Raw genomic sequence first — 18195 nt, 5'->3', positions numbered from 1 at the left:
GTTCCAGCTCCGGACAATACAACAGAGATATCAGCAGCTCCGCCCCAGCATCGCAGTCGCCGCCAGCGCCGCCGCCGTTTCACGCCGTACCGGCGCATTTAGGAGGGGAGGGTGTTGTATGTCCGGCGCTCCCTTCTCGCTCCGCCAGCCAGCTGCACGCGCGCCTGTGTATCATTCTGCTAGCTTCGACGCGCAGCCCTCAGTGCGCGTGCCTGACCATCGAGTGTACTATAAATAGGAGCTCCCTGCCTGCTCACTTGCCCACTTGCCCCGGTGTCCAGCTCCAGAATACACCCTACGTCGAGCACGGAGGCTACTCCTCTTGAAAATGTGCTTCGACCAGGTGGACTGAATTTCTGGCAGTACGAGGTTTCACCTCTGGTCACCGCTCCCTTACCTGTTTCCGCTGCCTATGTCCGTAATTCTTTTACAAGCCATTTTCATTCCCTAATTTATGCAAGCTCCCTTAGTTTCGCTAGGTGGAATTTCTTCAATCAATTGAACTTGCTTTTTAGGAATTCAGGCACTTCAACAAACAAGGACTCTCATGAACATTTATGTTAGTGTGCCAGATAGTTCTCGACTATCAAAGTGTCAATTCACAAAGACTATCTTTTCAAGATAGGAGTGTATATAAAGACTGCAAACCTGTACATGTTGTATAAAGACAGACTTTTCTCAAGATTCAATATTACTTTTTGCTTCAAAATAAATTTCAGTTATTTGTGTAAATATTATAAAGTGAAGCAAATAAAGTTGTGTTCTGTAAACTTCAACCTTGGTTACAACAATTACTGCCACTTTTTGTCGTAAAAAAGAAAAGAACTTCTTCCACTCCCTTCAGTGCACCCATACTCTTCTTCTTCTTCTCTTACTGAATTGCCCAGTAGCTTTTCATTCATTCTAATCTTTTCTGTCAATCCTCATCAGTAAAGACCTTTTTCATTGTACATGTCATTTGTCTATTTTTGGTTTAAATCTTATTTTTATGTTCTTCAGTTTCTTTAAATTTTCTGTTTTGTTTTGCAAGTCATCCAGAGTTATTTCTAGTTCTTCCATCTCCTCTCTAATTGCCTTAATCCATCCTACCAGTTTCTTCAGATCTGTACTCTTTATGTTTTGTTTGGTTTTTTTAAACAGTTTTCCCATAGCATGGATAGTCATTGTTCTGCATGTTTAACTGAAAAATCACATTTGCTTGTTCCATAAAACATGTGTATTGGTTAAATTTTTGATGGTCCTATACATGAAAACTTGGTACAATAATACTGATTCACTACAAATCATCTTTCTGCACGATCACTCAGCTCTTTATTGTTCTTACGTTTACAAAACTTATTCTGTTTTATGTTGTTCTCAACTTTACAGAAATAAATGCTTGTATTATGTAATATAAATTTGCAGCAGAAGTAATAATCAGCACAGGCAACTCATTACTAAATCACAGGTAAAGAGAAACCTCACACTTATGCTGGAAATTTACAGGATGTTATGCCAGCTGTTAAAAGTGCAAAAAGTCACTTTTATCATATTTTTATGAACCAATTTCTAACACAACCAGACTCCAAAGTATGAAAAAGCCTTTTCTCATGTTCGCAGGAGAAATGGAGAGTTTGTAAAGAGCATTTCAATTTTGTTACATCTTTAATAATCAGTACGACTTCCATAGTATATGGCAGAAAATCATAAAAACTACAGGAAACCCATAGTACTTGGCAACTCTGTTAATGTAATTAATAGCTACTGCTCACGACTTCACCCACACATGGTCAAGAATTACTTGTAAAGAATATCTCTGCAATGAAGCTAATCCTAGAAAGGAAATGGAGCTGCGTGCTTGCCTTCGAACATGGCCGATTGTTCTGTCTATGAACTTTCTCCCGCCAGTCCACCTGCTCATTGTTGGGTGATTTCTATACCAAGTCAAAAACTATCAGTTTGAAATACTTCTTATGAAATGCCTGTTCATCGTTGTCAAAATTACTTGTCCGTGAGGTAGATTATTTTCATGAGATGTGTCAGAATTGACCTTTCAATGTTTGCTCTACACCAGAGGTTCCCAAACTTTCCAGTATGCAGGCTCCTTGAAAAAAGAAATTAAATTTCATAGACTCCGTCTGAGTTTTGAAATAAAACCTATCTTACAAATTCTCACATTTTTATTCAAATAAAGAGGCAGTTAATACGAATTACATCAAATGTAGTTTAATGTGAACAGTGAAACTGTTTTTGAAGTATTAGCTCTGCTGTGTTGGAGATTAATGTCAGATAATTTCAATATTATGTTATGAGGAAATATTTCCTTAGCTGTAAAAGTACCTTGTTGCTCCAAATATGACTTAATTAAGTTGGGGGTCTCCTTTGTAACATTTTCTTCTGTTATCTGGACAAAATTTGCCATAGGAAGGATTTGTTCTAATCTCTTTAGTTTTCTTATCATTCTCTCTGTTTTAAACATAAGATATCAGAAAATGGCATTATTTTTTTTTTTTCTCAAACATGTTTGTGGATCCCCTTAAGCATTGCCTCGAAACCCTAGGGGTCAAAGGTAATAAATTTCATATTATTCTGTATTGAAGAGCGATGTAATGTAAATCAAAAGCTAAAGGTTGCCACCAATTCAATACTATTTATTGTAAGTAACCTTAAAAAAGTTACATTTATTTGATGAAACTAGTTTTGGTCTTGCTAGAGACAATCTTCAGTCAAAATCAATAAAAGTTAAGGCAAGACATGAATTATAGATAAAATTTATGAAGCAAGCATGTGTTGTTGAAATTCAGTGCAAGACAAGTAAAGGTTTGGATGTTAAAACACTCATCATGATCACACGTCTTGTGTAAGTTCACAGATTTCATCTCCACACTTTCCCATCAACATTATTCTGTTCACACCTGGTCTTCTGTGAAGTGCATTTTTCAAATTGGAAGAAACTGAGAACTTACACAAGACGTGTGATCATGATGAGTGTTTCAACATCCAAATCTTTACTTGACCTGCACTGAATTTCAACAACACACGCTTGTTTCATAAATTTTATCTATAATTCATGTCTTGCCTTAACTTTTATTGATTTTAACTGATGATGGTCCCTAGCAAGACCGAAGCTAGTTTCATCAGATATATGTAACATTTTTAAGGTCACAATAAATAGTATTGAATATATGGAAACCTTTAGCTTTTGTTTTACACTATAATCCCCTAGGGGTCTGCAGACCCTACTTGGGGAACCTCTGGACTCAGTGATTTACAATTACAACTTATTGCATGCAATTAACAACTGGTCTGCTCATAATAATTATAAGTAAATGACAAAGAACGTACCTCATATCAAGCACTTAAAAGAACATAAATTGTCACTGTCTACGTGTATATATTGTATTTCATGATGCGTCTGCCATAACCAGAATATTTTTTATATGAACTAACAGTTGTTGGTTTCTATCATTAAAACAGGAGCTCAACAGTTCGACGCCTACGGCAAGATCTTCACCGTGAAGCTGCAGTACGTATTCTACAAGGAGCGTCCAGGTGTGAGGCCAGGGCAGGTAACCAAAGCAGAGCGCATCACCAACAAGCTGAGTCAGTTCGCTGCCTACGCCATCCAGGGAGACTACCAGCACTGTAAGGAGTTCGGCAGTGATCTCCGCAAGCTGGGCCTGCCAGTGGAGCACGCTCCCCAGGTATAGTCCACATCTATCTACGTTGTTGTCTTGGATTACGAAAGCAAAAATCAAATGGGCAAACAGCTGAACAGAATTTCCAAAAATTTGGTATTTTAGTTTTAGAATAGCTACGATATACACTATGCAAAGAATCCCCACACTCTGTTTCTAGGAAGGGAAATTTTGAAGGTTTTTTTCTTTTTGATTTACTGTATTTACTTGCCTGTAACATACCCCTTTTCTTTCTTTCTTAATTTTTAACTTCAAATTTAGGGAAGGGTGAAATAGTGAAAATTTCACATAATTTGGTTGGCTTGGCTTGGTTCAAAGGCAGATAAAAGGAACATGTGGCATTTTTACATCAACACACAAAATAGTTATTTAAATCTATAATTTATTTATGCAAAATGTGATATTAGTACATTAAAACAGTTATGTATCAGCCCCTTCTGCATTATCATAGCGGACTAGTCACAGACCAAACACACGCCACACCACAGCCGCACAGCACAACCCAGAGTTCTAGGCTGTGTAGCGTTGCTACATCCGAAGTTTTGCGACAAAGCAGTGAAAATTGTATATAAGCTGATGCTCAATTTGATTTTAATTTATGCATTATATGAAGACTACTGAAAGATACGAACAACAATGAGATTAACAGAATGGTTCAAACCTGACATGAAAAAAAATGTGTTGTCCTACTTATTATTCATTATCATAATCATTAAGCAGCTAAAAGCTGTTATTTCTGATGAATTTGTGACTTGAGGAGAAAATTAAAGAAGACAGAATGCAAGTAAACTTTTGGCACAACGAAAAAGTAAATTAATGTTACAGAAAGTAAGACTTTGATCATGACAAAAGGAAAGAGAACATGATGATGATGATGATGATGATGATGATGATGATGATGATGATGATGATGATGATGATGATGATGCTTGTTGTTTAAAAGGGCCTAACAGCTAGGTCATCAGCCCCTAATGGTATGAAATGAGACAAAAAATATAATGACAATTTAAAATTCCAAAATACATCCACTGACCAGAATACAAAACTTGATGATGAATGAATGGATGAATATTAATGTAAAATAATCAGCAGATTCAACTCACAATATTAAAAGTTAAAAATAATTCCAAAATCAATCCACTGACTAGAATTAAAAAGATGACAATGAACAATGATTATGAACTTAAAACAATCAGAGGATCTGACCCACAATGCACCACCTTCCCAGAAACTATCTTAAAACAATAGTATTACTGGCCAAGGGGCTGCTTCCAAAGCACAATTCTGAATTATGATGCTTGTTGTCTAAAGAAGTCCAATATCCAGGTCAAGGGCGCCTCATAATGGTACTTATCGCTAGTGAAGTAGAACCATGGTATTTCTCATGTAGCGATACTAATCACAAGTAATGCACTACGCACAAGTAACACGAACCCGTGTTGTTTCTCACATAGTGGTACTAATCACAGGCAATGCCCAGGCCTGTGCTGTTCCTTGAAACGCAGACTCATGATGTCCACAACCAGATGATGAAATACCCCAGCAAGCCACTTTTTCTCCTGGGTTGTTCCAACCAAACCTGGACAGAGAGAAGCCTCCATCATAGTGGCGGATACTATGCACGGGTACTGTAAACCCATAGTGATCCACCCACAGACCCATTGCGTTCCTTACATAGTGGTACTAATCGCAAGAAAAGTCGACTCATGGTGTTCCTCACGTGATGGTACTAATCACACGTAATCTCATGGTTCACAATTCAGCATCCCGTGGTTGCCTCTTTGGCTTGGTTGCCCCTTTTAGTCACCTCTTATGATAGGCAGGGATAGGTGTATTCTTCGTCTGCGTCCCCCATCCACAGAAAGTTGTGTGTTTGGTCCGCAAGAACTATTTTATTTCGCTGAAGTCCGCCGGTAAGCCAGTTAGGACCCCCTTATCCGTCACTTGGTAGTATCACCTCTCCCCCTGCTGTGCCAGCGTAGTAAGTTCATGGAAGAGAACATGATATGAGCCACCAGAAGTAGAGCACGTAGGAAGACTGGACAAAATTCAAGAATTGACCAAGCACCAGTTTTAGAGACATTACGTTGTAGAAGACCTTGTATTCATTCTATTTTTGCCAGTGTTGACGTATGAGAGAAGCCAGAGCAGCAGTAGAACTGAAGCTCCTAAGGAGCATACAAGGAAAGACCAGACAAAACAGAATAAGAAATGAAGAGATACGGAAAAGAGTTTGCGTATGTAACTGCAAGGAAAAACTGACATAGGGAAAGGTAAGGTGGTGTGGGCACACAATGTGAATGCAAAACAAGAAACTTCTGAAGAAAGACTTCAAGAAAATGATCAGTGGAAAGAGAGCTATAGGACGACCTTGAATGAGTTTGGGGGACTCTATAGAGGAACTTATTGAAGAAAGAAATATAGACAGCAGCACAGTGATCAAAGAACAATACTGGAAAGACAGAATAAAGTGGAGGCCTATAAATACGTACTTCCCAATTTAACTTACTGTCTAAGTAAACGTCTAATAATTTCACAGATTTATTTACACTATCATTACTTCTTAATTTAATATTATAAATAACCATTATAGCAAATTCTCGAAGAAAATTTTCTTGACTCTCTCTTGAAGTCAGTATTAACACTTTCAACACTACCATATTTTCACATGGACCCTGGCAGTGAACTCGGCCTTTATCCTGAATTTTAATACATTATTACACAACAGTGAAACATAGTACATACGTGACTTTTGTATCACATGAAAGTGTCAGCCATCTGAAATGAAGATGTTATTCGGCAAGTACATATCTAAAGTAATTTAATTATATTAGTCTTATGAAAAACATAAAAAAAGTTTCTCCGGCCAAAGAGTAAAAGGTGACGTAAAGGAAAACAGTGTAGGACTAATTTCAACAATTCAAAGCGGATATATAAATTTTAAAAATAATTTAAATCATTAAAAAGAATGAAACCAAATAAAAATATATAAAAAATAGGAAGAAATTTTAAAAGAAATTACAATGTGAGGCTCAGCTCGAAACAGCTTGCCATGGTGATTGATAAATGAATGGGAGATGATAATTAGAGAAACAAATGCCTACAAGACCTGCCTAGCAACAACTATACATGACTGCATATCAAAAGTTCAATTTCATAACGAGTTATCCTTCAAGTTTGCATATTAGAACAAGTCCTTTAACTCGTTATCGATCTTCTTACGTCTTCATGTGTGAATGCGGCATAACAGCATTGTACTAGACCTGCTTATGAACTTCAACTGCATTTGTTTCGGCACGAAATAGTGGTGTTCTTTTTACTCTTTTGACTGTGATCATTATGTTAGTTGTTTTTAGACCTTTATGACTTAATTTTTGCACTGCTTTGCTCATTGGCTGATGATGACACTTCAAATGTGTTGAAACCGGTCCCAAATGAACAGGCTGTAACTTCTATTTGGTTCAACTTAACAACGGAGTATTGAAAGGTGGATCATTCCTTCTATTTAATATTGTATATTTCTCTATTCAATACGGAACAATCATGAAATTTTTAACTTTAAATAATTTGATGTTGCAGATCTCACAACTGTTCAAGATCGGCTCTCAGACCTACGAGGACATGAAGCAGTTCAGCGTGTGTGTAGAGGAAGCCCTGTTCAGACTTGCAGCCCACAGAGATCGGGCACTCAATTACAAGACTGAAGAAGTTCAGATTACAGCAGTAGACGAACTGTATGTGGAACAGGACGCTGAGGGCCATGTGGACAAACAGATCGCCAGGGTGCGCCTCTTCTTCCTTGGCTTCCTGGCAGGTAAGGTTCCTTGTTAAAATATAATACAGCTAAAACTGGTTAGGACGTTTTTGTGGGGACCAGAAAAAAGTAACGTCATAAAGAGGCAACGTGCTAAAAAAGAAAAACAATTATGGTGTTAAATTTAAGGTTAAGTTTGAACGTAAAAATAATTACGATGAAAACAAAGAAACGAGTGTTTACAATTATAATTAATGAAGTAAATAATGAAATACATAAAGTAATAATACATTTTAAGAACATCAACATAGTAAACCGCCAACGAAAAACGTTCTTAGAGACGTGAACTACACACACGCATTTCTTGTGTGGATTAGCGTCTGCTTTCTCAATAAACTTTAATTCTTCATCATTTGTAAACTTTCTAGCTTTCTTCTTCTCCGTAACTGAACGTCCTGGAAACCATTATGTGTAAGTATGATAGGCCTAATTTATGTACATTGTTACACAGTTAATTTACGAACATAAAATTAAGCACCAACATGCCAGCTGTATACGTACGTACAGTAGGCCTAATTTACATACATTGTTACACAAGGCACTTACGAGCGTAAAATTAAGCACCAACACGTCACGTGAGCTACTGTTGCGCAATCCAAACAAACACATGCCCACATCAAAGACTGGCTCGAGACTGACGCTCTCTGCAGCTGTAGGCCGACACACTAGGGCCATAAAATTAAGTTCTTCACCAAATCCTTACCCAGGCTAGTCGTCGCTGGCACACTGTGCATGCAATGTGGCCGGAAATGCTAATTTAAATTTCTTATGGTGGGAGTTACGAACGTACTAAAGAGTAATGTAAATGTTCTATCCAGGTTTCTTTGGCATGTATTTAGTAGAACATGGACTGGGACTTTGGAATAATGATGTAATAATTAGGTAAAAGCGCTAGAGAGGGACATCTTAACCAGTTTTGACTGTAATTCATCTTTTGGTACTACTTCTCTGTTTTCTTTGTGGTCATGTTCTCAGCGACAGGAGACAGTTTGAAAGCAAGTTCTATAATCTTCCATGGGAGCTAATGGGATATGGAACATTTAGTTTCTGAAACCTGAACTGGAATGATAGTCCCCTGAGAGGCAAATGTTGGAGCTGTACCTTAATTAACGCCACGGTCGCTACCTTCCCAATCCCAAGGCGTTCCCATTCTTGGATCACCAAAAACATTCAATGTGTTAGTGCAACATTAAATCAGTAAATTACAGCAGTAAAGGAGTCAAACTTTTCCACGATGATCCGCTCTCCTTCCCGAATCATCATACCCTGTGATAAGAAAAATTATGCACTCTAACCAACATGGATTTTGGACATCAGAATATAGAAAACCATCTTCAGGGCTGCTGATGATGGGGTTCCAACCCACCCTCTCCAGAATACAAACTCACGGCTGCACAATCCGAACTGTGCAGCCAGCTTGGTCAGTTCCACAATAGCAGTTACATTACAAGAATTTATGATACCAGTTGAAGGTTAAGTCTTGATTACTTGCTGTCCAACATCTTTGTTTCCTGAGACGTTCATAACAGAGTCTTTGGAACTAAATGCTATTCTTGAACACGGTTCTGCTGACTTGAGGCCTGTTTTAGAACCAAATAAATTTTTCTCACATGAAATAACCCGTGATGAGCTCCGAGGAACAACAAACTTGTCAATGGACTTCACCTCACATAGCCCCCAATTGGCACGTCCAGCGCTAGACCGTATATTTTCCTTTTACAACCCCTTTCTCTCTGTAGAGTGGATTCTACGGACCTTCTCCAAGTCGCCTTTGGCCTTCGTCTTCTACCGCATGATTCCTTCATGTCCAAGGAACGATGCATAAAGTGTGATTTACTTCAATTCATTTCATGACCATTCCACTTCTCTTGAAGCTTCTCACCAATGTTAAACGTTCCCCAGAATGTGTCCTTTTCAGAAACAGTCCTTCAAAGTAATGTCAGCAGATCCCCACAGCATTGTCTACCATCACTTGTCATTCACCAGTGATCTTCATTTAGGGCTGTCACTCAGGTAGCAGAATCTGTATTTGTTGCATCCAATTTGAGTCTCATTGGTGAAAAAAGTAAAATGTCAACATCAGAATGTTGGCAGGCAGTTATCAGGGTTTTGATGGTGGAAGCCTTTAACTTCCTGTCCTCCAAGTGCCTATAGATATTCTTTGATTTCACCTGGTTATTGTATTGTCCAAGCTATTGTACATATTAATCAAGTTGTAGTACTAGCTGAATCAGATATAAACCATTATTTTTTTATTATTATTTTTTTTTTTACAATTTCATTAAATCCTCCAATAAATACACAGCAAGCAACTCTTTTTCTACATAGTCCCCCAAATTTGACATACACTGACTGACAGAGCAAATGCAACACCAAGAAGGAGTGGTCAGAACTTTATGCCAATTGCAGGGTAGACTGACGTCACTGACGTATGCTCATGATGTGAAATGCGCCGCTGTGCTGCGCACGTAGCGAACGATAAATGGGACACGGCGTTGGCGAATGGCCCACTTCGTACCGTGATTTCTCAGCCGACAGTCATTGTAGAACGTGTTGTCGTGTGCCACAGGACACGTGTATAGCTAAGAATGCCAGGCCGCCGTTAACGGAGGCATTTCCAGCAGACAGACGACTTTACGAGGGGTATGGTGATCGGGCTGAGAAGGGCAGGTTGGTCGCTTCATCAAATCGCAGCCGATACCCATAGGGATGTGTCCACGGTGCAGCGCCTGTGGCGAAGATGGTTGGCGCAGGGACATGTGGCACGTGCGAGGGGTCCAGGCGCAGCCCGAGTGACGTCAGCACGCGAGAATCGGCGCATCCGCCGCCAAGCGGTGGCAGCCCCGCACGCCACGTCAACCGCCATTCTTCAGCATGTGCAAGACACCCTGGCTGTTCCAATATCGACCAGAACAATTTCCCGTCGATTGGTTGAAGGAGGCCTGCACTCCTGGCATCCGCTCAGAAGACTACCATTGACTCCACAGCATAGACGTGCACGCCTGGCATGGTGCCGGGCTAGAGCGACTTGGATGAGGGAATGGCGGAACGTCGTGTTCTCCGATGAGTCACGCTTCTGTTCTGTCAGTGATAGTCACCGCAGACGAGTGTGGCATCGGCGTGGAGAAAGGTCAAATCCGGCAGTAACTGTGGAGCGCCCTACCGCTAGACAACGCGGCATCATGGTTTGGGGCGCTATTGCGTATGATTCCACGTCACCTCTAGTGCATATTCAAGGCACGTTAAATGCCCACCGCTACGTGCGGCCGGTGGCACTCCCGTACCTTCAGGGGCTGCCCAATGCTCTGTTTCAGCAGGATAATGCCCGCCCACACACTGCTCGCATCTCCCAACAGGCTCTACGAGGTGTACAGATGCGTCCGTGGCCAGCGTACTCTCCGGATCTCTCACCAATCGAACACGTGTGGGATCTCATTGGACGCCGTTTGCAAACTCTGCCCCAGCCTCGTACGGACGACCAACTGTGGCAAATGGTTGACAGAGAATGGAGAACCATCCCTCAGGACACCATCTGCACTCTTATTGACTCTGTACCTCGACGTGTTTCTGCGTGCATCGCCGCTCGCGGTGGTCCTACATCCTACTGAGTCGATGCCGTGCGCATTGTGTAACCTGCATATCGGTTTGAAATAAACATCAATTATTCGTCCGTGCCGTCTCTGTTTTTTCCCCAACTTTCATCCCTTTCGAACCACTCCTTCTTGGTGTTGCATTTGCTCTGTCAGTCAGTGTACATTTTTGCTACCAAATTGGCAACTTTTCTTATGCCAAAATCGAAAAAAGAAGAAAAGCATGTGTGCAGCCAGTTGCGATGGGCAGCTTTTCTCTCAACAAAAAGATGGCTTTAATACGCTGCTTTTGCTAGCCTTCATTCATGCAGGAACTCCACATGCAAAATGCCTGCATAGTCCCCCCCCAAAAAAACCAGTTGCTTGCACCCCAGAAGAAAGGCATGTTTTGGCCTTAACTGGCCCAGCTGCACCTTGTTCCCGCCACTCCATGCTTGCTTGTTTTGACTCCAGGGTGAAATGATGAAGCCAAGTTTCATCAGAAGTCACAATGCCATGCAAAAGAAAAAAAGTCATATCCTTCCTCCTACTAGCGATTCAGATGCCTCCGACAAACATCCTGCCGGAATTATTTTTTGTTCCTGGGTGAGGAGACGAGGAAACCACAAGGTAGACAATTTCCGAAGGCCAAGTTTATGATTGATGATGGCTTGAACACTTCCAAGGCTTATTCCTATGAGCAAACCAATTTCAGAAATGTTTATGCGCCGATTTTCTTCAATAAGGTCACATACAGCACGAATGTTGTTTGCAGTGATTCTTCTCTGCGGTCATCTTTGGTGGGGTTCATTTTCCACTTCTTCCTGTACTGCCAGAATTTTTTTTTTTTTGCTAGGGGCTTTACATCGCACCGACACAGATAGGTCTTATGGTGACGATGGGATAGGAAAGGCCTAGGAGTTGGAAGGAAGCGGCCGTGGCCTTAATTAAGGTACAGCCCCAGCATTTGCCTGGTGTGAAAATGGGAAACCACAGAAAACCATCTTCAGGGCTGCCGATAGTGGGATTCGAACCTACTATCTCCCGGATGCAAGCTCACTGCCGCGCGCCACTACGCGCACGGCCAACTCGCCCGGTCAGAAATTGTTTGTACCATCGAACACCTGGGTCTTTGAAAGGGTTGCTTCCCCAAACTGTGCATGGAGCCTTCTCAAAATTTCTGAAGCTTTGGTGCGTTCTTTCACCAGAAACTTGACAATGATGTGTGTACTTTTCCTCGCTCATGGCGAATGGAAGCGAGCGATCGCTCTGTAGTGTGCAACGCATCAAGACTCCCTACTCCAGACATCCCCACAACATTCTATCAAAGCCCCACCCATTTCTGTTCACTACCAGAGCTGCTAATTTTAAATTCCAGTTTATATTTGATGCACCTTGTCTTACATGGCCTCTATGGATATGGTTTAGCTTTGCTTTCTGTTACCTGTTTGCCAGGAATGCCCGACGTAGAGCTGGGGGTGAACGACCTGTGGCGGCAAGGCAAGGAAGTGGTGGGCCGTCACGACATCATCCCGGTCATCACAGAGGAGTGGATCAGGCTCGAGAACGTGGAGTTCCACAGCTGCGTGCAACTGGACGAGTACGACAAGACAAGAGTCATCAAGTAAGCTTCCTACACGAGTAGATATTGAACATTGGAGAATATTTGTGCATTTACAGAAATATGTGAAATGAGCACTTGATAATTTATTTTTATATGTATACACAGTTTTACTTTTATAAAATATAATAATACAATAAAACAAAATTTAAAGAAAAAAACTACTTGTTTAAACTGTAAACTCTGATCCTTTACTTTGCAAAGCAGATAGGAAGACTATATGTCAAATGATCTGCAGATATGTTCATGAGAATTAGAAGGTAGTTCGTGAAGCAAATTAGATACTCTATTTACTTGCCTCTTTTGCATGCTTTTTTCCTGAAAATTCAAGTTTAAAATTCAGAATACCCCTTGCAGGTGGGGGATGCACATGTAGAATACACCCGCAGTATCCCCTGCCTGTCGTAAGAGGCGACTAAAAGGGGCGACCAAGGGATGCTGGTATTAGAACCATCAAACTACTATTGATTAGTACCATCACGCGGGGAACACCATGGGTCGCCTTTACTTACGAGTAGTATCACTATATTTGGTACACAATAGGTTCGTGATTAGTAGCAGCAGAGAGTGGTTCCCCTGTGGGTTTCCAGTACCCGTGATTAGTACCATTGTGAGAAACACCACGGGTCTGAGCGTTGCCTGTGATTAGTCCCGACTATGCGAGGAACACCACGGGGCCCGTGGGACCGGCACCCGTGCCTAGTACACCTAGGTGAGGAAATTCATTGGTTTGCATTGGCTATGAGTGGCACCACTGTGTGAGAAACACCATAGGTCTGCGTTACCTGTACGAAGTGCTATACTTGTGATTAGTACCCCAACATGACAAATACCATGGTTCTACTTTACTCGCGACATGTACCATTCTGTGGGGCCTTAGATGTGGATTTTGCACCCCTTTAGACATCAAGCATCCTCGATTCAGAATTCTGCTTTATCAGTGGTCCCTTGGTCAGTAATAAATTATATATGATCCTTTTTTTTTTTAGTTGAATTTTTTTGTTTGCTCGTTTTTTGTTGGATTTTTTTGCTTCATGTCCATCCATTCCTTCTTCATGACTATTTTTTTTCTTTTGGTCAGTGGATGATTTTGAATTTTTTGTTGTCATATCATTTCGTACCATTAGGGGCCGACGACCTCGATGTTAGGCCCCTTTAAACAACAAGCATCATCATCATCATCAAAATTCAGAATGCAAAATATATGAGGGTAATCAAAAATCAAATCTGATTAAAACCAACTTGCTTTTAAAAGTAATATAGTATCACACATTAATATAATATAACAAAAGCAAAGCAAAGTTATCTCCATACAGGTGATGAAGGCCCTTGGAGGAGCAGAAGGTAAACGTTTCCACTATTCATAACCTCTGCACTGAGTGGGGTAGAGTGATTAGTTCTACTGGTACTCTGGTAGGCTGAGTGATCCTTAGGCCAATGTGATTCTCAAATCTTGTTTTTAAATGTTTTGACTTCCTGACAGAGAATCAAACATGCCTTTACTGGCTCAGTTAGGCAGCCTCTAATTGTTATGAGGGTCAACAGAACTAGGGCACTAACTTACCTGTTACAAGGACTGAGAGTCAGGACTGAATAATTTCAGCTATTAAACCAGAGGATGAATAACATGGATCTGAAGAAAGAAGAGGATCCTAATGATCACGTATGACATTATTTTATTTTGCTCTCACTAATTCTTCTGAAAACCCTTCTTTTCCTTTGCTCTACTCATCACATGCAGCTTGTACAATAACAGAGTGATGGCTGTATAGGACTTGGAGACACAGAGGTCTCTTGGACAACCTTGTGATTCTTCATGAAACAAACTGTTACCAGTCACACATTTTATTGAATGATTTATTTCAGAATGCATTGTGAAGATTTAGAAGAACTTACATCTGCTAACAGTTTATATTATTTCATAAAGAATTAATTCAGAGCCACAGACAAGGCATTTTTAAAAAACCTCCTGATTAATTTTGGGTGTGTTAAAATTCTCAAATGCAAGACCCTGAATTAGTGTTACTCAGCTTTAAAGGATGTAATGGGTGCACTAATTTCCATCTCTTATACTGTGGAACACAGACATTAAATACTGCATGAAATATGTGTACAGTCCTTTCTTTACTAAACCAATTTTACCTCTCTTGCTTCCCAAGGCACTACCTTTAATAACAATGTTAAAATATCACCTTCACAACTGTCTAACTGCATGTCCAATTACTAACACTAACAAACAAACAGGTTCAAGCCACCAGACGCATGTTACATCGAGCTGATGAGGTTTCGAGTGAGACCACCCAAGAACAGAGAGCTGCCACTGCAGGTCAAAGCAGTGATGTGTGTCACTGGCAATAAGGTAAGGAAATATCATCTATTAATCCACTTTGATGTTAATACTGTACAATATTAGTTGGTATTAAGTACAGAGGTATCCCTCTCTTTGCATGATTATTTCATTCTGACTAATCATCGTGTAATACAAAAATGCATAAAGTGAATGTATTGTGCAGTATCGTATTCGCCATGATTTCCGAATGGGCAGGTGAAAAAATATTAAAAAATGCACAATAGCAATATTATGTACATTATAAATGTATGCTAACCTGATTATCCCTGGACAACTACATGTTAGTAATGTGACTTTGTGTCATAGTCACCCCATACATTCCTATTTCTCTGCATATTATCATGAATTACGTTATCAGCATCACTATCTTCACTGGAGTTATAGCAAACTCATCCTTTGTATTACTCTCACACTCTGAATTACTTTCCCCACCATTTGTAATGAGTAAATTACCTGTTTCTGTGTCACCAACAACTCGACCATGACCTACCATGTTTACAAACAAACTTGAAACATGTGTGCAGAGTTTTTAAAAATAAATTGCTGTGAATATATGCTACATATCTTGGCAATAATAGATAGCTCAAAGTGTAGCCCAAAATTGCCTAATCTTGCCATCTTAAGATAAAGCAAATAACTAATACAAAATCCATGTAGTGGGCATTTCAAATGTTATGGTGCACCGTGGGTCTACTTGGAGATACACAGCATCTTATGGCAAAAGACCAGCAAGCTAGTGTAACGTAGGGTCACGCCAGAAATTAGTTGTAATAGTTAACAGTCGAAGTGATTAGCGCTACACACAAGAGGCTACAAGAAAAATATCAATAAGCTAATATTGTAGCCACTTCCACATCATCTTTATAATAAAAATAAAGGCAATTGGTAGAGCAACCGACGCGAAATCGGGAGGTTGTGGGTTCGGATCCCACTGGTGTCTGGCTGGCCATTTTTGTTCTGTACTTAACATCTCTTCAACACGTACTATATGTACGTAACACGACCTAATATGTTGAAAGTCTGTTTCGATTGTAATAAAAGTATTTATTTTATTTTTGGATTTTGGCATAAATAAATTTTTTGGGATCTATTCACTGACTGACACACAGAATAATATTTTGGATAAACACTGAGCGAAGTGCGAAGTACTTGCTTGTAGGGATTGTGAATTTTCATAGTGTTCTTCTTGAATTATAGGTGAAGTTTTCATGATTTCTGTGGCATTCTTCATGAATATAACAGTGTGATTTGTCATGAGGAATATTTTCCCACGTCTGTCATCACTCTATCTACACGCGGTAAGCGAGTGGAGCTCTAAAACTAAGGCTACAGTAAAATACCTGCTAACTTTGGCTCTGTCAGGGTGAAAAAGCAAAAAGGTCCCAGTATATTTTTGTGCAAACATGACTGTACAATTGCGAAGCGTCACTGGGTGAAACTGTAATTACGTTGTCTAAAAGCTACTTTAGCCTCTGTTACGATGGTGCCGTGTATACCAATTTGGAAATGGTAATGTGGTGGGGCTACGATTACTTAATTTTTGGCAACTGGGTTAACAAACAGCACTGCAATCAATGGATAAGAATGTAGTGTTCTCTCGACAAAGTGAGGACACAACTGCCCCTCCCCCCCCCTCCACAATCGCTGCCACTGTGTTATTGTTTTCATCTTATTGTGCATTTCTCTTATACTGCCTTTTCATAAAGAACTTAAAATATCTTAATTTTGTGTTCTTATTGTGTTCTTTTCTGTGCTGGCACATTTTTAAAAATAAAATCATGCAGAGAAAAATACTTTTCAATCATGTTTTGCTGTTATAATTCAACTAAACCTCTACCAAGAAAATTAGTGACATTTTGATTCCAACAATATCAGGTCAGCACAAAGCCAGCATGAACATTTTAGATTTGTAAGAAGTCAAAAATTTCAAAACATAAATTCAACTAGGAAACGTGGGATGGTGTGTAATTTGTTGCTATGCTCCCCATGACTGCAGGTGGAGCTCAAATCTGACATCCTCGTACCTGGCTTCTCGAGTCGTAAGCTGGGACAGATCCCCTGTGAAGACATCATGGTACGCTTTCCAATTCCCGAGTGCTGGATCTACTTGTTCAGAGTGGAGAAGCACTTCCGATATGGGTCTGTCAAGTCAGCGCACCGCAGGTGAGGCCAACTGCAATAAGAAATTAATCTGCTGTCATTTGACATCAATTAATGTCAGTATCAGTGATATTGTGAATTTCACAAAGGGGAAAAGTCTTCTCAGTTTTAATTAATGTGTTGGTGGAGGTAAAAATATCTCAAGAGGATTTTTGTTTTTGCTAGTGGCTTTACGTCGCACCGATGCAGATAGGTCTTATGGCGACGATGGGATAGGAAAAGCCTAGGAGTTGGAAGGAAGCGGCCGTGGCCTTAATGAACACATTCACTCCTGTAGACGCCTTAAGGCACTTAAGAGCAGCCTATGTGCGGGACCATATCCGAGTTACCGAGTTAAGGCGTTTAAGGTCACGCGATGTAAACGGTGTTTCGAATTTAGCGCTAAATTGGTACAAAGTCGTAGTTCGTGTTGAAAACCATAGATGGCATATAAATGAACAGTCCCTCATCCTGACTACCTGAACAGAGGGTACATTCCAATGCTTTCTTTCTTTTTGTCCTTTGAGTAAACACGGACGCAAGCCAGTCATGCTATTCTTGTGAGGGTGTGTAGTCAAGTGAGTTATTGTGTCCTGATAAAATGACGAGTTACAAACACAGTATATGAAGTGAGGAAATTGAAGACATACTAATGAACGATGATTCTGGTGATGAACTCATCCCTGATTTCAGTTATAGCAAAAGCAATTCCAATGATGATATACCAAACTCTGGACAAAGTAAAATTCAGCACATTTAAATAACTGATACGCATCCATCTTATTGCCCACCTGCTATCAAGTTCACTGGAGTAAATATTAACAAATATACACATTTTTATTGGAAAGAGCATACTTTTCACTACTTCTCCACATAGTCTCCAAGCAAATTTAGGCATTTGTCATAACGTGGGACGAGTTTTTGTATTCCAGCGTCATTGTCCTCCGCCGCCAGCGTATTGAGATACGTTGTCACGGCTCGTTTAAGTTCTATAATCTATCCCAGCCCACACGTAAGTAACACAC

General features: G+C 40.2%; 1 protein-coding gene across 1 annotated transcript in view; it reads left to right on the top strand.

Moving 5' to 3' along the window:
• stnB (stoned B) overlaps nt 1-18195 on the top strand; it is a 72627-nt gene that overhangs the window by 35429 nt on the left and 19003 nt on the right. Inside the window, exons 6-10 of the mRNA XM_067155695.2 lie at nt 3457-3683; nt 7257-7491; nt 12516-12684; nt 14926-15040; nt 17028-17194. Of these exons, the coding sequence (XP_067011796.2) occupies nt 3457-3683; nt 7257-7491; nt 12516-12684; nt 14926-15040; nt 17028-17194 (913 nt within the window). The remainder of the gene's footprint in view (nt 1-3456; nt 3684-7256; nt 7492-12515; nt 12685-14925; nt 15041-17027; nt 17195-18195) is intronic.

This window comes from Anabrus simplex, chromosome 11 (genome assembly GCF_040414725.1).
Source record: "Anabrus simplex isolate iqAnaSimp1 chromosome 11, ASM4041472v1, whole genome shotgun sequence".
Classification (NCBI taxonomy): Eukaryota; Metazoa; Arthropoda; class Insecta; order Orthoptera; family Tettigoniidae; genus Anabrus; species Anabrus simplex.
Note: the sequence above shows the minus strand (reverse complement) of the source record. Positions and strands in the feature narration are given on the sequence as shown.